Below are 19,904 nucleotides of genomic sequence, written 5' to 3'. Positions count from 1 at the left end.
GCGTGGGGGGGGGGGTCTTTACGTGCCCAGGGGCCCATCATTTCCTAATTCGTCTATGCTCTGTGTTCATTGGTCGGATTGACTTCGACTTCCTCTCTGTTCAACTTCCTCTCTGTTCCGCCCCGGGCGCAGGTATTAACGAATGCACCGACCCCTCCATGCACCACTGCGACCACAACTGCACCGACACGCCCACCGGCTTCGTCTGCGCCTGCCGGCCGGGCTACCGGCTCATGTCGGACGAGCGGACGTGCGACGACGTGGACGAGTGCGCGGACACGCCCGGCGTGTGCAGCCAGAGGTGCGAGAACACGGTGGGCTCCTACGTGTGCAAGTGCGCGCCGGGCTACCTCCGCGAGCCGGACGGCCGCAGCTGCCGTCAGAACAGCGACACGGCGCCCTACCTGATCTTCAGCAACCGCTACTACCTGCGCAACCTGTCGACGGACGGGGAGGCCTACTCCCTCATCGCGCAGGGCCTGACCAGCGTGGTGGCCGTGGACTTCGACCGCGTGGACAAGCGGCTGTACTGGGTGGACGTGAGCAGACGGGTCATCGAGAGGATGTTCTACAACGGGACCGGACGCGAGGCGGTGGTGAACGGCGTGCTGCACGGCGAGGGGCTGGCGGTGGATTGGGTGGCCAGGAAGCTCTACTGGGTGGACAGCTTCCTGGACTGCCTCAAGGTGTCGGAGCTGGACGGACGCTTCGTGAGGAAGCTGGCGGAAGACTGCGTGGACGCCAACAACACCTACTGCTTTGAAAACCCCAGGGCCATCGTCCTGCATCCCAAATACGGGTGAGTGGACGGCGCCGACCGGAGAAGTAGAAACAACATGTTCCATAAAGACATTCAACAATACAACTTTATTTGTAGAGCACCTTTCATACAAATAAATGCAGCTCAAAGTGCTTTACAACAGAGAATTTACACGCATGGAGTGCTTCACATAGAATATAGACATACAATGAACAAATAAAATAGAAGATAAAACACAATAAAAGAAATAATTTTAAAAGTAAAATACAACCTTAATTTTAAAAAAAAAAATCTTACCAATTCAATATCACAAAGCACCAAAGTCCCACAAATTTGTAGTATCTTCCTGTTCAATAATAAAGATTATAATAAAATTAATTATTTTCGAATATAGTATCTTCCTGTTCCCACAGGTTCCCACAAAACAAGTGATTTGTGTTCTGAGTTGTGTAACCGCAGGTGGTTTTGTGGTGTTGTGTAACCGCAGGTGGTTTTTTGTATTCCCTGTCAGATACGTCTACTGGACAGACTGGGGGAACAAAGCCTTCATCGGCCGCGTTGGGATGGACGGGACCAACAAAGCCGCCATCATCACCACTAAGCTAGAGTGGCCCAACGGCATCACCATCGACTACACCAACGACATGCTCTACTGGTCCGACGCACACCTCAACTACATCGAGTGAGTTTACGTCCGATACAAACAACCCCTCCTTCTGTTACAATTCACCCCGCTCCGCTCCTTAAAACCAACTACCGTCTCGCCGCAGGTACTCCGACCTGGAGGGTCGCCACAGACACACCGTGTACGACGGCGTGCTGCCCCACCCCTTCGCCCTGACCGTGTTCGAGGACACCGTGTACTGGACCGACTGGAACACGCGCACCGTGGAGAAGGGCAACAAGTACGACGGCTCGGGCCGCCAGGCGCTGGTCAACACCACGCACCGGCCCTTCGACATCCACGTGTGCCACCCTTACCGACAGCCCATCGGTCAGTCTCACAGCGCATCATCCGAGTGTTTGTTTTGTTTTATTAGTTAATTATTTACATTATATTACATATTACATTATATTATAGTCATTTAGCTGACACTTTTATCCAAAGCGACTTAATAATTGCATTTAACGTAAGAATAATTGCATTTCACGTAGGAAAAGCCAATGTACTACTACTTGCCAGAACTCGCAAGTGCATCTCCTTTCTAAAACAAGTGACTAAGAGCATAATCTAGTGCTGAAGGCACAAGAATAGCAAACTAAAAATACAATAGGTGCTTAAGAGGGAGGATTGTGGTAGCACTTCAAGAGATGAGTTTGACGTCCTGAGTGTATATCCTGAGGTTGGAGAGCTTCCTCCACCGCTATCATCCTCATTCATTACTTAGATTCTTATCACCTGCTTAGCCGGAGGTGATGGACAGTTTCCTGCCGATTGAGCCCATTCAAGTGTCTCAGTGACGCGGTGAGACAATGCGACGCCTGTTTGCCCAGCTGTAGTGAATGGGGGAACGGAATGAACCGGAGTTTCTGACCCCCGTCTCCCCCCCCCTGACAGTGACCAACCCCTGCGCCGTGAACAATGGAGGCTGTTCCCACCTGTGTCTGATCCGCCCGGGGGGGCGGTCCCGCGCCTGCGAGTGCCCCGACCACTTCCTGACCGTGCAGATGGGGGGCGTGGCCCGCTGTCTGCCCATGTGCACTAGCACCCAGTACAGATGCGCCGACAATGAACGGTGAGGAGGGGCCGGAGGGAGGAGGGGTTTGAGCCCGGGTTTGAGCGCAATCACTTGTCCTTCTACTACGGTACTTCCTGCCCTCCCCATGTTGTTGACTTCCTGTTTGCCCCCGTCGGGCCTCCTACGACACGCCTCCTGTCTTTTCTATGCGAAGGCCTTTGTTACTGTTCTTTTTTATTTATTTTTCGGTTTTAACGCACAAACACAACAAACAAAAAAGGCCTCACAATGGTATACTTGAACACAAACAGCGCACATAAGAGAATAGAAAGAGAGAAAAAAGACGAGAGAAAAAAGTAAACTAAAAATATTAAATAATATTAATATAATATTAAAAATAAAGAAAATGAAAAAAGTATCAAAAGAAGAGAGACAGCCAAAGTCATATTTTTAAACCGCCCATGTATACGAGAAAGAGCTTGAGAACAAATAGATAAACGTTTCAGCTTCAAACCGCCGCTGTTCTGAGGCGTTGGCGTTGGTGTCTGTGTCCCCGCAGGTGCATCCCCGTGTGGTGGAAGTGCGACGGCCAGCGGGACTGTAGGGACGGCTCCGACGAGCCCCCCACCTGCCCCGGGCGCCACTGCCGGCTGGGCCAGTTCCAGTGCGCCGACGGAAACTGCACCAGCCCACACTTCCTGTGCAACAGCAACCGGGACTGCCACGACGGCTCGGACGAGGACCTCGTGCTGTGTGGTGGGTAGCCCAGGAGATCGCCTGCGCATTTCCCCCCCCCCCAATTCACGAAGCGACCGCATTTCTGTTGCGTTCTCATTCCTGTAGTGTTCTGAAATGTCTTTGTTCATTTGACATGATGTTCCCCATGTTTTCATATGATGGTCCATGGCTATGGAAGGAGAGGGACTGTTTATCACTCTGTAAATGTTCCTAGCCAATAGACAAACATTTTACAGGAACTGCTCGATTGTCTCGTCAAGAGAGGTCAGGGAAGAATTTTTACAGATCACTTATTCGGTTCCTGGGTGAACTGGTTTTTGTGCTTCCCTCTGGAAAATGTTGGGGTACAGTAGGATATATGCCCCCCCCCACCCCCCACCATTGCTCTCTGTAAAGCCCATTGTGTTGCCTCTGTGTATGAAATACTGTCTAAATACTGTAAAATTTAGATTTGATTGACCTTGCGTCGAGCGTTGACCCCCGTTACCTGGTCTGGCCCCCCAGCCACCCACCAGTGCGAGAGCCACCAGTGGCAGTGCGCCAACAAGCGCTGCGTCCCCGAGGCGTGGCAGTGCGATGGCGAGGACGACTGCGGCGACGGTTCGGACGAGGAGCCTGCCCACTGCTCCGCCAGGACCTGCCGGCCCGGACAGTTCAGGTGCCGGAACGGACGCTGCGTCCCCCAGAGCTGGAGGTGCGACGTGGACGACGACTGCGGGGACAACTCTGACGAACCGCTGGAGGAGTGCAGTGAGGGAAACGCACAGACACACACACACGTAGACACACACACACAGGCGCATGCGCATACACACACACACATACTGTACATACACACACACGTAGACACACATGCAGACAAACACAGGCGCGCGGGCGCACACACACAGACACGCAGTCACACACACACAGACATACACTCACGTGCAGAAACACACGGGCGGGCGCACACACACGCAGACGCACACACGTGCGCACACATACAGACACGCAGTCACACACACACACGCACTCACTCTCACACACACACAGACACACACACACACACACACACTTTAATGGCCCAAATCAGATTTAGACTGAAACCATACATGCTGTGTCTGCATATTTTTTGTTTTTCTGTTTATTGTCGACTCACCTCACCTGGTCTTCCCACAGTGGGAGCCTCGTACCGCTGTGACAACCACACAGAGTTCTCCTGCAGAACCAACTACCGCTGCGTTCCTCTGTGGTCGGTGTGCAACGGTCACGACGACTGCCGGGACAACAGCGACGAGCAGAACTGCGGTGAGCCCACAGCAACCGTTAGAAGAAGTGATAAGAGTTGCTAAACACATCGACCGTCCGCTGGTGCCGGACAATACGGTTACAAAGAATGCAAAAAAAGTGAGGTCCGTACTGACAGCTGCTCCAAGGTATATTTATTACTTGAGGACAAAAAACAACGTTTCGACCCAAGGTGGGTCTTCGTCAGGTCATCGTCGACATCACCAAGTACAGTAGTTCGCCTTCAAGGCGCTGAATGACTATTTAATTTTTTAATAGGAACCATTGTGTGTTCAGGGGTTCAAAATAGTATTTTTGTTGTTGTAAATCAGGTGCTGTAAGGAAAGAAAAACGTGTTAGTTCCAGGTCAGGAGGAGAGTGAGTGAAGGGTCATTAGCTCCTCATGAGCAGCATAACAGAGGGGTGGAGGGAGGTGGTGATGGAGAGGGTCTCAGCACTCCCCCCCGGGAGAGCGCTCGGGGATTTATGGCCTGCGAGTCTGTGTGTGTGCGTGCGCGTCGGTGTGTGTGTGTGTCTGACAGTGCGTGGGGTAGGGTTCACACTGCCCTCTTTGTACCGCGCGTACGATCCGACTCGCCCCTCCCCCCCACACACACACACCGGCCCACCCGCCACCCCCCTCCCCTCCCCTCCTCTCTTATCAGAGGCCCCAGCTCCATTAGTGCCATCCCCGCGCAGGAGGGGAGATCGGCGCTAATCTGCCGGGAAGAATGCAGCCCTCAGGCCAGGTGGAGGGCCAGGAGGGTCTGGCTGTAGCACTGTCTCTGACCTCCGGCGCGGTCTGGGACAGAGACGGCCTAGCACGGCTCTCCTCCTCCTCCTCCTCCTCCTCCTCTCCAATCTCGCTTGTCTTCCCTCTCGTCCTCCTCGCCCCCGTCTCCCCTTGCGCCGGGGCCTGGCATAGCTCAGCCCTCGCCTGGACCCTCTCCTCTCCGCGTGCGATCGCTTTAATTAAAAAAGGGGGAGTGCCCGCTTAGATCAGAGTCCTCCTCATCGGTGAGGAATTTCACGTCTGCTGATGCGTCTGTCTTGTTTCTGTTTTGTTCTTTTCCTCACATGTTTTGGTTCGTCCGACCATCAGTGTAGTGTAGTGTATGTGTACAGTGCGCGTGTGTGTGTGTGGATTAGTATTACACAGACCATTCCTTCTAGCCCTTATTGTATTTGTACTGTAGTTGTATTGTATTGTATCTGTTCTCACACTTTTACTTGAGCACTAAGTCAGGCTCTTACATGCTTGTTTAGGAAGAGATTCTCTTGTGAGTTCTGGTGAGTACAGTAGTAGTGACTACCTACAGTACATTGAATACAATTGTAAGTCGTTTTGGATAGAAGCGTCTGCAAAATTACTAATGTAATGTAATGCAGTGTGTGTGTGTGTGTGTGTGTGTGTGTGTGTGTGTGTGTGTGTGCGTATACTGTACTGTATGTGTGTGACACTCATCCGTGTGTGCTCTTGTTCCAGATAAAATTACCTGTGTGTATATGTGTGTGTGTGTGTGTGTGTGTGTGTGTGTGTCTGTACGTGTGTGTGTGTTTGTTTGTGTGTGCGTGTGTGCGTATGTGTGTGTGTGTGTGTGTGTACGGATGCGTGACGCTCACCCTCGTGTGCTGTGTGTCCAGACGAGGTGACCTGCGACCCCCTGGGAGACTTCCGCTGTGACAACCACCAGTGCGTCCCGCTGAGGTGGAGGTGTGACGGGGACAACGACTGCGGGGACAACTCTGACGAGCGCAGCTGCAGTGAGTCCAGGCGCCCAACGCTGTCCCTGGCACCCGGACCGTCCTACACCCTGTCCACACCCTGTCCACACCCTGTCCACACACCACCACACTTAGTGTGGAGGAATTTAAGACCGTGAAACAAACTATTCAGACAAAGAACTTGTCTGTTGGAGACTTAAAGTTGTATTAAAAAATATATAAAAGACACATGCTGTCCACTGTACCTGTTAGGCTGAGTGCTGGAAACACAAACTCTTGTAGTTAAGGAAAAATAGAGTTGCGCACACCGGATAGCTCCCAGTAAAATGGGATTTTTCTTCTTGAAAAACATGATGTTTCGTGCACAAAAGCTCTTCCTCAGACTTCTGTAGACTACAAAGCCGCCATCTTTAAATACCCACAACAATTACACACACTTGTTGCACATTGCAAATTAGTGGCCAATAATACATCTTGTATACATACAGACTACTGAGAATAGGCTACACATGCATATATAGAAATACAGGTTACATATATACAACCTCTAATAGTTAGTATATCCATTAAAGGCTCAGGCTACACAAGCCATCATACTGTACAATCTATCAGAGTGTCCCAGGACAGCGGTGTTTGCTAACCGTCTGGCGTCCGGAGCAAAGTACAACCAAACACACACAAAAGACAGCAAGTTCAGACTGCAATCAATATGGGCCTAAATGGATACTTTAATATGTGGCTATGAATTGTTGGTCAGAACCATACAATAGACCATATCCTATACAGGAAAAAACATGACAATAGCACTAACAATGTAGTATGGTTTAGTTTCAGAACAGTTGGAGAGAATCGTCACTGTCAGTCAAGTCACTGTCAGTCAAGTCACTGTCAGTCAAGTCTTGGTATTGGTGAACTTGGCTTAGGGCCCTACAGGGAAACGGATCATGTAAAATAGCTAATCCACTTGCAAATGCCATACAACTTGTAAAACTGGATGTACTGTTTAAGTACTAAGTGATCCTCGGGGGGGGATTCCAGTTCAGGGCCCCCCCACACCCCTCCCCCACGCCCCGCCCCCCTGCAGTGAATCATCCAGATGAGACGGCTCTGTTGATGGTTAAGAATGGACCTGTTATTTGTTTATATCAGATAAGGAGGTGCTCTTGTAAAAGCCTCAACACTTCTGTCCAGTGGGCAGCGTTTTGCAAGGCGGGTCTTATCGGCCGGCAGAGAAACGGGCTGTCCTCGGAGTGTCAAGAGGGGAGGGGAGGGAGCTGCCACCCCTGGCCGCCGGCATCTAAATCTCGCTAAATCATGGTGTCATACGCTGAAACCCGGGCGCCACTCCCCTCGTAGCCGGAGAGGGAATGCGCCGGGAGAAAGACAACACCTCCGGCGAAAGTCCATGAGCTCATCACACAAATATGTCTGCAGCATGACGTCGTCGTGCGCTTTGATCAAACAGAACGCTCTGATTCAACACTGCCAGCTGTGTCTACGCCGCTAAGCTTTGGGGTCGTGGCGTTTAAACCCTAATATTCACCCACGGTGTGTGTGTGCGGTGATAATTCCCAAACCGTTGTGCCCCCTACAGGTCCGCGGCCGTGCTCGGAGAGCGAGTTTCGCTGCGATAATCTTCACTGCATTCCTGACCGTTGGGTCTGTGACCATGACAACGACTGCGAGGACAACTCTGATGAAAGGGACTGTGGTGAGTGGGGGCTCTTTGTTTCGGGGCCTTGGCACTGGTTAGATGGTTGTGCGGCCGGGGGGCGGTGGGAGTGTGGGGGGGGGGGGGGGGGGGGGGGCAGCGCTAAGCAAAGAATCAATAAAGCTTCACCTTTTAAAAGCACTAGGGGTAGACAGACAGGACCACCATGATCCAGTTATTCAGCTCAGCGGAAAATCCACCGGCCCTGGCGGAGAATAAATCCCACGTCTGTTGATGTCTGTTGCCGTTTTATTGACAGTAGTCATGAGCACAGCGTTAGCATCCGAGTTCTACATCACAGCTTGGCGGATGCAGGATTAAGAGGATCACTCGTCACTGTATTTTGTGTTCCAAAGTCAATTGTCCTGTTCTGTCAATACTGTACATCAGCTTAGTCATTGGTATGTTTTTAATTATAAGGCCTTTCTGGGTAGACTAGCCTATCATTTATCTGTCTTTCTAACCAGATGATGAAATGATGGCCTCAGGACACCATGCTTATGACTGTTACTAGAGTTCAGACTGCGTTGGGAAAGAAGAACTTTATGTTTTCTGCACCATCTGCATGGAATAGCCTGCAAAATAAACTGAAACTCCAGGATCTAGTCACTCTGAATTAATTTAAAGGCATGGTGAAATCTATAGAAACTTACTATTGATACTTGTAATTGTTTTCATTGAAATAGGATTCATGGCTTCCCTGCACTTTTACTGTATGGCTCTTTTGAGCCGATCTATTGTTTTTAATGTGTGTGCTGTATGGAACTGTTTGCACTGCCACCATTCTCCAGGTCGCTCTTGAAAAAGAGATTTTAATCTCAATGGGTCCAAACCTGGTTAAATAAAGGTTATCCATCCAACCATCCATCGGCGTCCGCTTATCCGGGGTCGGGTAGCGGAGGCAGCAGTTCCAGCAGGGGGCCCCAGACATCCCTTTCCCTGGCAGCATCAACCAGCTCTGCCTGGGGGATCTTTAGCCGCTCACAGGCCAGTGTGGAGATGTAGTCCCGCCACCTAGTCCTGGGTCTAAAATAATAAAAAATAAAGGGTCACACTTTACAATAAGGGTCACAAAAAACATTAGTTAACTAATGCTTATTTAGGGTTAGGTTAGGTTAGGTTACTAATGTTAATGAATACCTTAGTTAAGGTTAGGGTTAGGTGAGTTAACCTTAGTTAACATAAATAACATTCGTAAATGGTTAATAGAGACATTAGTTAACTGTTACTTAATGCTTAATAATGCATTAACTAATGCTTATTAATGTACCCTTATTGTAAAGTGTTACCAAATTAATTAATTAATAATTGAAAGGGATGAGGGAAGGGGTTACTGGCGGACCGGGGTTAATGGCGGACGTCGTGCGCTGTGTCGTTGCAGAGCTGCGCTCCTGTCACCCCGGCTACTTCCAGTGTGGCAGCGGACACTGCATCGCCGACCGCTTCAAATGCGACGGCAACGCGGACTGCCTGGACTTCACCGACGAGATCTCATGTCGTGAGTGACATCCCATAATAATAATAATAATGTATTTACAGTTCACTTCGCTCGTCTCCTCTGCGTGGATGTGTTTCATCATGAGCGGTTCTGGGTTCCACAGTTCCCCGCTATCCCAACGGAACCTACTGTCCCCCGTTCCTGTTCGAGTGTCGGAACCACGTGTGCGTCCAGCCCTACTGGAAGTGTGACGGGGACAACGACTGCGGGGACGACTCCGACGAGGAGCTCCACCTCTGCCGTGAGGACACTGCTGACTCATAAACGGGGGATAGACGGATCACACGGTCGGGCCTTGGGGTTAAACGTCTTCCTCGGTTTCAGTGATCCGACTGGAGATGAAACCACTCGCTTTTGGCTTCAGGGGCTTTCGTACAGACTTAGCTTCCATCTTCAATATTACAATATTTGATCTTCTCCATTAAACCATCACTTGGTGACATCAGGGTTGCAAAATTTGGGAATATTCACAAACTTCCCATGGGGATGAACAGGAATTGGTGGGAATTAAGGGAATACATTTAAAAACATAATTCATTTCCATTCATTCCCATGAATTGGGAAGTGAATATTCCTGGAATTTTGCAATCCTAGGTGACATTGGCCGGGTTTCCCGCACGCGTTAAGAAGCACTTAACTCCAAAGTACTTCTTAACTCCCATACAACGGGTTGCTTAAGAAGGGTTCCTTAAGAAGGTTCTTTATCGGGAAACCCGGCCATTATTGTCTTTTAGGCCCAAGACTAAACGAGTGTGTGTCTGCCTGGGTCTCTTCTCCCCAGTGGACATCCAGTGCGAGTCTCCCTTCCGATTCCGCTGCGAAAACAACCGCTGCATCTACAGTCACGAGCTGTGCAACTCCGTGGACGACTGTGGCGACGGCACGGACGAGAGGGCGGAGCACTGTGAGTACCGACCAATCACACGTCAGAGGGCTGCTCGGAACACTTTTGGGGGAGGGGTTTGGAGATTCGACATGGTAATAGTGCACAGACCAGAGGTCAGTGAGGTTTTCATAGAACGCTATGGCGCTCGCTGTACTGTAGGTCATCAAAGCGCCGTTAAATTGGTGACGGACAGTAAGCGCCATAACATTGGTCTGTCTCAGTGATGATCCTTCAACTCTACATCCCATGTTTCCCTGACATGACATGTGTCGTCCACCCCAGGCCAGACCCCCACCCACGGGCCCTGCTCAGCGGACGAGTACAAGTGCAGCAACGGCCAGTGCATCCCTCTGCAGTACGCCTGCGACGACTACGACGACTGTGGAGACCACTCTGATGAGCTGGGCTGCAGTGAGTAACCCCCAACACCACATTACACAACATTACACCATATTACATAACATTACATTACAACACATTACATTACATTACACCACATTACACAACATTACACCATATTACATAACATTACATTACAACACATTACATTACATTACACCACATTACATTACATTACATTACACCACATTACACCACATTACATTACACCCCATTACACCACATTACACCACATTACATTACATTACACCACATTACATTACATTACACTACATTACACCACATTACATTACATTACACCACATTACACCACATTACATTACACCACATTACATTACACCACATTACACCACATTACATTACATTACATCTCACTACACCACATTACACCACATTACATTACATTATATTACATTACATTAAATTACATTACACGACATTACATTACATGACATCACATTACTCTACATTACACCACATTGCATTGCATTACACCACATTACACCACATAACATTACACCACATTACACCACATTACATTACACCACATTACATTACATTACAGTCATCCTGGTCGTACAGATCCTGGTAGTACACAGTCCTCGCATCACCTGTTGTCATAAATGTATCTGCAGTATATCATACTTAGATGCTGCTGCTGGTTGGATTGTGTAGAACTGTGTAGCACAGTTGGGGTCCATTTACATTTTAATGTTAATCAGAAATCAGAATAAGAATCCAAATTCGGTTTATTTGCCAAGTACATTTTCACAAACAAGCAATTTGACTAATCGTTTTCCACGAGGACTGTTTTCGTCACCTCACGTCTACTGCATGTGCTCCTCTCAGACACTGGCAGCGGCCGCTCGTGCAGCGAGAACATCTGTGAGCACAACTGCACCGATCTGACGGACGGAGGCTTCCTCTGCTCCTGCAGGCCGGGGTACCAACCCAGCCAGGCAGACAGGAACACCTGCCAAGGTACGCACAGCTGGAAAACACCAACATTTTACAGCCATCATTTCAAATATTTTCTCTCCTCCTTGTTTTTATGAATCTTGTTTATGAATACTATTACTTATTTATGAATTACATAAATCATTTATGAACAATCCTCCCTCCTAAGCACTTATTGTATTGTATTGTAGATTGCTATTCTTGCACTTTGCCTTCAGCACTAGATTATGCTCTTAGTCAAGAGCATGTGCAAGCTGTGCTTGGATACAAGCGTCTGCTAAATGACTGTAATGTAATGTAAATGTAATGTAAATGAATCTTTTTTTTCCCTAGATGTGAATGAGTGCGAGGTGTATGGAACGTGTCCTCAGGACTGCAGGAACACCAAAGGAAGCTACGAGTGTTTCTGCGCCCCGGGGTTCCGCTCGGTCGGCGAGCAGCAGGGGGCGGAGTGCGCAGCCGAGGGTACGAGGACGCCCCGGACAGATAGTCCGTCTCCTGTCTCCTACCACGGTCGAAACTTTCACGCGCGATGTCGGCCGTCGTTTCTAAACATCTACTTTTCTCTCTCCGACCGTGACCCTGAGTGAAATGTAATCTCCGAATGTCTGCCACCAGGAAACCCGCCTGTGCTGCTCCTGCCCGACAACGTGCGTATCCGCCGGTTCAACCTGTCGTCCGAGCAGTACTCTGACTACGTGGACAACTCAGAGCACATCCAGGCTCTGGACTACCTGTGGGACCCCGAGGGTCTCGGACTCAGTAAGAACGCCTGCTCCGCTGCTGCACTATGATGATCAGTCTACAGTAGGGGTTCCCAAACTGTGAGGCGCGCCTCCCCTGGGGGGCCCTAAAGAAATTCAGGGGAGGTGCGAAGGGATGGTTGGAAAAAAATAAAAATAAAGGAAAAACGTTTTTTATTTAAAAAATGTCTATGGTTTTTATGAATGAAACGTGAATTTAAAGGTCAGGAAATAAATAATGGGAAAGATGCATACTAAATTTGTGGATAGTGCAGAGAGAGCAGGTGCCACCGAGCTAACTTAGCAGTGTAACGTTATGGGCTAGCTAGCGCTGCCTTGCAAAATGGACAAATTTGGGGGGTTGGGGGGGGTGCGGGTGTGTCACTGTTGTCAGATGGGAGGCCCACATTGATGGAGTTTGGGAACCCATGGTCTACAGTATAGATGACTGTGGGAGGGGGGTGTGACCCTGTGGTCTTCATGTGCTCTCAGGTATCGTCTACTGGACGGTTCTGGGCCGAGGCTCCCAGTTCGGGTCCATCAAACGGGCTTATATGACCACGTTTAACGACCACGGTAACAACCCGGTCAAGGAGGTGGACCTGAACCTCCGATACATCGCCAACCCGGACGGCATCGCCGTGGACTGGATCGGAGGGTACTTCGCTTCGCCCTCTTCTTTCTTATGTTTTTAAATGCACCTTGTGATTTTCGGGGCTAAGAACCTACTTTTTGTTTTCAAGGCACATTTACTGGACAGACGCAGGGACCAATCGCATCGAAGTGTCGAAGCTGGATGGGCGGTACAGGAAGTGGTTGATCTACACCGACCTGGACCAACCAGCTGCTATCGTTGTCAACCCAGCACTGGGGTAGGAGACTCCAGTGATAATAGGAATAATATAAAGCCCTTGAATGGGTTCTGTGAGAGTTTGGCTTCAGAGGCGTGTCTGTGTGACCGTACCTTGTATTTCCCAGAACCATGTACTGGACCGATTGGGGCCGGAGACCCAGGATCGAGTCGGCCTGGATGGACGGGCAGCACAGGCAGGTTCTGCTGGACGAGGACCTGGGCTGGCCCACGGGCCTGGTGCTGGACTACCTGAACGGAGATCGGATCTACTGGTGCGACTCCAAAGAGAACGTCATCGAGTCCATGAGGCCGGACGGCACCGAGCGGAAGGTCATCATGTCCGGAGGTCAGAACGGGGGTCGCGTTCGTCGATCGTTAGTCTAAGATGTCAGCTGAACATTTGTACTCAACTCATCTTACGTATTGTACAGTAACCTTAACAGTACGGAATGCGAATCAGATCACACAGTGAAAGCACTACACTGTATATTCCAGCCGTCTGTGTAAGTGTTAATGATGCAACGTGTGGTAATGGCGTCCTGTCCTGTCTCAGACATCGGTAACCCCTACAGCCTGGATGTCTTCGAGGGACACGTGTACTGGACGACCAAGGAGCGCGGCGAGGTGTGGAAGACCAACAAGTTCGGGAACGGGGACAAAGTCAAGGTGCTGACCATCAACCCTTGGCTGACTCAAGTCCGCATCTACCAGGAGCACCGACACAACCACTCAGGTCAGAGAACGCGTCGGGAAAAAATGTACACTTAGTAGGAGTGAGAAACAGACTTGGCTGGGGGTAGGGCTTGCCAATTTGGGAGCATCCCATTGGTTACAATGCGCCAGACAAGACCATTCATGCGCAGAAAGGTAAATGGAAGTACGTCAGATACAATTTCGAACCCGAGGTCCGGAGTGAGATGACTGGTCTGACCAAGACGGGACAGAAAACCTCTCCTTTACCAGTTTGCTGACATTCATGTAGTTCTCCCCCCCCCCCTCCCCTCCCATGGTAGTGCCCAACCCCTGTAAGGACGTCTGCAGTCACCTGTGTCTGCTCCGCCCGGGAGGCTACACCTGCACCTGCCCGCAAGGCTCCGCCCTGGTCGGCTCCAACGCACACGAGTGTGACGCAGGTACGGGGGTCGCGACCTGTAGCCTCGCACCGCCCACGACGGCTGCTCGCTCGAAACCACCATACATCATCACCTATACTCCATACACTCATACACTCCCATCCATCCCTGGATGCATGGCTGCTCCAGTGTTTCTCTGTGACGTCTGTGTGACGTTTGTTGTTGTTGTGATGTGTTGTTTGTTTGTTTGTGTGTGTGTGCCTGGCCTGTCACTCCTCCAGCCATTGAGGCTCCAGTCCCAATGCCCCTTGCATGTAGATGCATGAACGGAGGGACCTGCTTCACAGACGAGGGGGGGCTACCCAAGTGCAAGTGAGTTCATCTGCTGACGCCAGCGTTAGCGTTAGCGGTGTGTAGAGCCGGCTGATCGTCCTAAAGGTCTCCTCATCCCACTGGGCAGGGACACCTTGCTAGCGGATTGTTGGAGTGTGGGTCCAACATGAAAAGAGATGTGTGTTTTATGGCGTGGTGTGTTTCGCAGGTGTCCCTACGGTTACGCCGGCAGCTACTGCGAGATGGGGAAGTCGAGGGGCGCGCCGGCAGGAACAGGTACAGAGGAGCCGAGTTCACGCTGTTCTTTTTAAACCGCTCGTCTGTAAACAAGAGCGGTAATTACATGACCTTGTTCTGGCCATTACGACAGAGTTTGCATGTAGACAGGGTTCATCTTCAACTGAGTCCCTCAAGTTAGTAGACCGTGACGTTGGGGCTTTCGTATAGCTCAGCAAATACTAAAGTTGTTTTTCCTCTCCTGTGAAAAAATGACACAGGACACTTAACCAAAAACCCATTTAATCACCTATCGTAACACTTTAACTCTCAGGGATACAGTACTTGAGTAAATCTAACGGCTCATCATCATGTCATTAACACTAATGGTTAATCCGCACGGCTCATCATCATGTCATTAACACTAATGGTTAATCCGCACTATCTGCTTTGACCTGGCTTGTATTATTGTGATATATGGTTGTATTCTTAGTACCTGGGTGCCTTTATGAGATGATTAATGCTGGGCTCACACTGATTTCGAAATCGGGTTGCATCACGCACATAAGGGGGCGGCTGTAGCTCAGTTGGTAGAGCGGGTCGTTCAGTGATCGAAGGGTCAGTGGTTCGAATCCCAGCTCCAACTGTCTACATGTCAAAGTGTCCTTGAGCAAGATACCTAACCCCAAATTGCTCCCAATGAGCAGGTTAGCACCTTGCATGGCAGCTACCGCCATTGGTGTGTGAGTGTGTGTGTGAATGGGTGAATGAGAGGCCATTGTAAAGCACTTTGAGTGCCGCTAAGGTGGAAAAGCGCTATATAAGTGCAGTCCATATACCATATATATATATACATATATATATATATATATATATATATATATATAAGGAGAATCTTAATAGATGTTCTTCTCTGGAATCTCAAACAAGCACACTAAGATATTTGAAAATAACGGCTCATCTCACACTACAAGATATTGTGCCCGAGAGAGCAATGAACAAAACTGCTGTCTCGCTTGTAAAGTGTGTGTAAATGTAATAATCTAAATATCAAACATGTTTGATATTATCGGGGCCGCCCTGATGAGTCTGCAAGCCGATCGGGAGGTTTAAATTTGAATCTGTAAACCCCTCACATTACAAGATAATCTGGGCCGAACTTCAAGACCAGATTTCTCCTCCGATTGTCGGGAGGGGTGAATTGGGGATAAATCGGCACAAAGATCCTGTATTGTGAGCCCGACATTAACTGTGTTTCTGCCGTCTCTACCTGCAGCGGTCGCCGTGCTGCTGGCGGTCATCGTCATCCTGATCACCGGGGCGCTGGCCGTGGGGGTTTTCCTCAACTACAAACGAACAGGCTCCTTCATCCCCACCATGCCTAAGCTCCCCAGGTAACAGCAGTCCGGACACACAAGGAAGGGGGCCACAGGCATTAGCTAGTAGACATGCCTCAATCAATCAATCAAAGCTTTATTTGTATAGCGCATTTCATACCCAGAGGCAACACAATGCGCTTTACAGAGAACAAGGGAGGTGGGCATACGACCCACTCTCTACATATTCCAGAGGGAAGCAAAAAAACAGTAATCACCCAGGGGGCCAACTGTGGTCCTCAACAGTAACCGAGCTTGGAGCTCTGATGATGATGATTATGATGATGATGATGGTGATGATGATGGTGACTATTGTGACGACGACCTTAACGATGCCTGTGATTTCCAGCCTGAGCAGTCTGGTGAAGTCTGGCGACACGGGGAACGGTGTGACCTTTCGCTCGGGTGACAACGTCACCATGGACCTCGGGCCGCCTGCCATCGGCGTGTCATTCATTGACAGGGCCATGCAGCTGGTAAGCACCCGACTGTGTTCGTTCAGCACTTAGGTGCTATGGCTGTGCTGCCCCTTCAGCGTTTTAATGGTATGCATGACCTGAGAAGCCCCCAATTGGCTTTGGACCCTGGCTGTTGTTATTCGACAGGAGCATTCATTAACAGGACTGGTTTATCTTTAAGCGGTGCACGCGCTCTATGTGTCATGTGTGTCTGTCTGTGTTTCCATCCATTCGTACCATGAGATGTAGACCAATCGGGAGTAGCCAATACCATTGCAATACCAGCAGAGGGCAGTAGAGATTATACAGTAGACATAAGCCTGCACTGCTTACTTCACCACCTGGGTGTTATTTTTTTACTCACTCACAGGGTTGCTTCTCTCCGTCGTTTACGAGGAAGCATGAATCGCTTGTCACTGAGGTCAAAGCAAACACCGTCCGCTGGTGTAGATGATGGCGGGTGTCTATTGCAGTGTCACTGAGCAGTGAATGTACCATCTCACTCTGATAGGACGAGAACTTTGCTGTGGAGGCGGGAAGGCAGCCAATCACGTTTGAGAACCCACTGTATGCCACCACAGCTGGAGTGTCTGGTGATCCTGCTGTCATCCATGCCACACAGGTAACCAAAACAACACTCTACACATTCTCATGCACAGCCAGTTAAGAGGCCCATACTTTTGTTTGTACAACACCTTTCATACATAAAATGCAGCCCAAAGTGCTTTTTTAAAGCAGTAAAACAAGAACAACTAAATATGTCAAACTTTAACTTATGATTTAGTCTGGTGAGCGAGGTTCCCGAGCTTACTAAAAATGGTGTCTCTTTGATTTTGATCCAAGCGAACGTACTGTATCTCAAACAGGCAGCCAGGGAGCAAAGACTGTCTGGGTTTGTTGGCTCAACAGAAGCGTAAAGTTGGGTATCATCTGCGTAGATATGGAAATTAACATTATGTTGACTAATGATGTAACTTAATGGAAGCATATACAGGTAAAATAGCAAGGGACCAAGACAGCTCCCTTGGGCTACACCCAAAGGTCTATGTTTTAGAGAAACATGGACCCCTGCCTAGACTAACAAAATTATCTCCCAGTAATGTAGGTTTTCGAACCAGTTTAAAACACTTTTAGAGAGACCAACCCACTTCTCAAGGTGGTGAATTAAAATGATCGAATGCTGCATGAATTCTAAATGAATAAGCATTGATACTTTAAGTCAGCAGCTAGTCTAAGACCATTTACTATTTTGACTAAGGCTATTTTTGTGCTGTGATTGGATCCAAAACCTAATTTCTCTAGGATACTGTTTTCATTAAGCTGATTTAAATACTACTTTTTCAGGTACTTTGCTCATGAATGGTAGGTTAGATATAGGCCTATGACTACTAAGGATTGTATTATCTGTATTCAACATTGCTATGCAGTTGTAACACGTGACCACATCAGTAGTCAAAGGTTACAGTACCTTCGCCCCCCCCCCTCCCAATTTCAATTAGGTGACCGTTAATGTGAGCGGTGACCAAATAGAGAACAACTTTGCCAACCCAGCGTACCATGCAGAGCAGACTGCTGGTATCGTGCAGACGTCCACGACTACCGCCAAGCCTCTTCCGGTGAGCGTCCTGCCCTACTTGCTGGATCACTAAATGAATGGAAAGTGGTAATCCTGTGTCCCATAAACCCACACTTTTGGTTACATGTGTTTGCAGGAGTCGAGGTGGGCTTTCTTCAAAAGAAAATTGAAGCCAAGCACCACTTTTGAGAACCCTACGTACTCAGAGGTAAGAACCATAGAGCCTCCAAGTGATCATCACTCAGGATGCTACGTGATGTTAGGAGTGTTTTGCTTGGGCCTGTCTTGCTGCTGTAGTTGTTGGTTCCCTTCCTGTATTTCAGATGAAGGAGGAGAATGCAGTAGGAAGCAGTGGGGACAGCTCCTCCACTGGCCCCTCCCCCTTTGTCCCCTCTGCCCAATCCCAGAAGAGGGATCGTCCCAGCACCTACTCACCCACAGAGGACACCTTCAAGGATACAGCCAACCTCGTCAAAGAGGACAGCGACGTATAACCCCCATTTATAAAAGACAGACAGACAGACGGGAATCAAAGACACACTCTCCTTTGCACAGAATCTATTTTTTATATGCAGCTTGTGTACAAAACTAAGATTGTTTTGGAGAAAAAAAATATTTTAGATGAACATTTCTTTATCATACAGAAAAAGAGGTCTGTCATGACAATGCCTTCTCATATTTCTTATGCCAATTCCTGTTTAATGATTTTCATTTTTTATTTTGATGTACTATATGTACAGTATATCTTTGCACTGAAGCTGCTGATAGAAATGTTATAAATATGTTGTATATTTGTAAATTTGAAGAGTAAGATTTTGTTGATAATATCTGCTGGCTGTTCAAAATACTGTAGATTTTAGTGCTACATAAACAACAATAACATAACTGGTGAAGTGCATTGTGAATGTACAGTAGATGTATTGTGTTAGGACGGTTTGGTGATGTTTTAAAAGGATAATTATATATTTTTTGCCACTGAACAAAACTGAAGATGTATGCAGATCATCTTTCAGGTTTATATACCTCATTTCAGGGCTAAAAAACAAACAAAATTAAGCAAAAGAAAAACAGACTGGTCTAATGCAGAAATAATCCTCCTCAGTTATTCAGAGGTATTTGTGTGCTTTATCTCAGATATATTTTATCTGTAGACACTTTATCTGTAGACACACACAAAGCAGAGAAGACATTTGGAATATCTCAACAGTATGCTAAGCATACATTTTACTTGCTTTTGGACATGATACAAATTATTAAGGTTCCCTTTGTATATTTGAATCAAAACACTTTTAATTAGAATGTTTATGAATAATGATGGCCTCTTAAAAAAAAAAAAAAAATTGAAATTATGGAAATACTTGAACACGCCCATGTTAATGTATGAACACATTGCCATGGTATCATTCTCCTATTGGACACATCCACAGCCTCTGGAGTTGATACAGTCCAAGAGCAAAAATCCACCTGTGCAGTTACAGATTTCAGTAAATTAAGTGTCCAACCTTTATATTCTAAACAGGGGCTAAAATTCTGTTCTTAGAGTGATTGTTTTGTATTGTGATGAAAAGGACAAATAAAGACGGTATCAATGATCATTCTAAACATGTCCAAATGTTTTTCTAGATTGTAGAACGGGAGACAAATTGATGCTGCTGTG

At 48.3% G+C, this 19,904-nt stretch overlaps 1 protein-coding gene and 1 long non-coding RNA gene across 3 annotated transcripts in view; one reads left to right on the top strand and one right to left on the bottom strand.

The window, feature by feature from the left end:
• The window catches only part of lrp2a (low density lipoprotein receptor-related protein 2a), a gene marked incomplete at its 5' end in the record, with an annotated part of 61,479 nt that extends 41,584 nt beyond the window's left edge, over positions 1–19,895 (top strand). The window contains 29 exons of the mRNA XM_084442780.1: positions 133–799; positions 1,272–1,442; positions 1,531–1,754; positions 2,319–2,496; positions 2,999–3,195; positions 3,682–3,927; positions 4,336–4,464; positions 6,088–6,207; positions 7,763–7,879; positions 9,261–9,377; positions 9,481–9,618; positions 10,159–10,281; positions 10,546–10,674; positions 11,512–11,643; positions 11,953–12,084; positions 12,238–12,381; positions 12,855–13,020; positions 13,106–13,234; positions 13,341–13,561; positions 13,769–13,948; positions 14,229–14,348; positions 14,570–14,660; positions 14,830–14,897; positions 16,114–16,231; positions 16,563–16,689; positions 17,183–17,293; positions 18,171–18,287; positions 18,384–18,455; positions 18,571–19,895. Coding sequence (XP_084298906.1) covers positions 133–799; positions 1,272–1,442; positions 1,531–1,754; positions 2,319–2,496; positions 2,999–3,195; positions 3,682–3,927; positions 4,336–4,464; positions 6,088–6,207; positions 7,763–7,879; positions 9,261–9,377; positions 9,481–9,618; positions 10,159–10,281; positions 10,546–10,674; positions 11,512–11,643; positions 11,953–12,084; positions 12,238–12,381; positions 12,855–13,020; positions 13,106–13,234; positions 13,341–13,561; positions 13,769–13,948; positions 14,229–14,348; positions 14,570–14,660; positions 14,830–14,897; positions 16,114–16,231; positions 16,563–16,689; positions 17,183–17,293; positions 18,171–18,287; positions 18,384–18,455; positions 18,571–18,741 — 4,655 coding nt within the window. The 3' untranslated portion in view covers positions 18,742–19,895. The remainder of the gene's footprint in view (positions 1–132; positions 800–1,271; positions 1,443–1,530; positions 1,755–2,318; positions 2,497–2,998; positions 3,196–3,681; positions 3,928–4,335; positions 4,465–6,087; positions 6,208–7,762; positions 7,880–9,260; positions 9,378–9,480; positions 9,619–10,158; positions 10,282–10,545; positions 10,675–11,511; positions 11,644–11,952; positions 12,085–12,237; positions 12,382–12,854; positions 13,021–13,105; positions 13,235–13,340; positions 13,562–13,768; positions 13,949–14,228; positions 14,349–14,569; positions 14,661–14,829; positions 14,898–16,113; positions 16,232–16,562; positions 16,690–17,182; positions 17,294–18,170; positions 18,288–18,383; positions 18,456–18,570) is intronic.
• On the bottom strand, positions 3,779–6,755 carry LOC311312788. 2 transcript variants are annotated; one of them, XR_014630582.1, is made up of 4 exons: positions 6,414–6,755; positions 6,067–6,298; positions 4,316–4,459; positions 3,779–4,001 (listed from the first exon to the last, which is right to left on the bottom strand). It is a non-coding gene; the product is annotated as an uncharacterized lncRNA (long non-coding RNA). The 2 variants fall into 2 exon arrangements; XR_014630583.1 differs by having other exon boundaries at positions 6,067–6,279.
• Positions 19,896–19,904: the final 9 nt, after the last annotated feature.

Source organism: Borostomias antarcticus, assembly GCF_949987555.1.
Source record: "Borostomias antarcticus genome assembly, chromosome: 9".
In the NCBI taxonomy this organism is placed as follows: Eukaryota; Metazoa; Chordata; class Actinopteri; order Stomiiformes; family Stomiidae; genus Borostomias; species Borostomias antarcticus.
The sequence above is the reverse complement of the archived record's forward strand: the minus strand, read 5'-3'. Positions and strand labels throughout refer to the sequence as shown.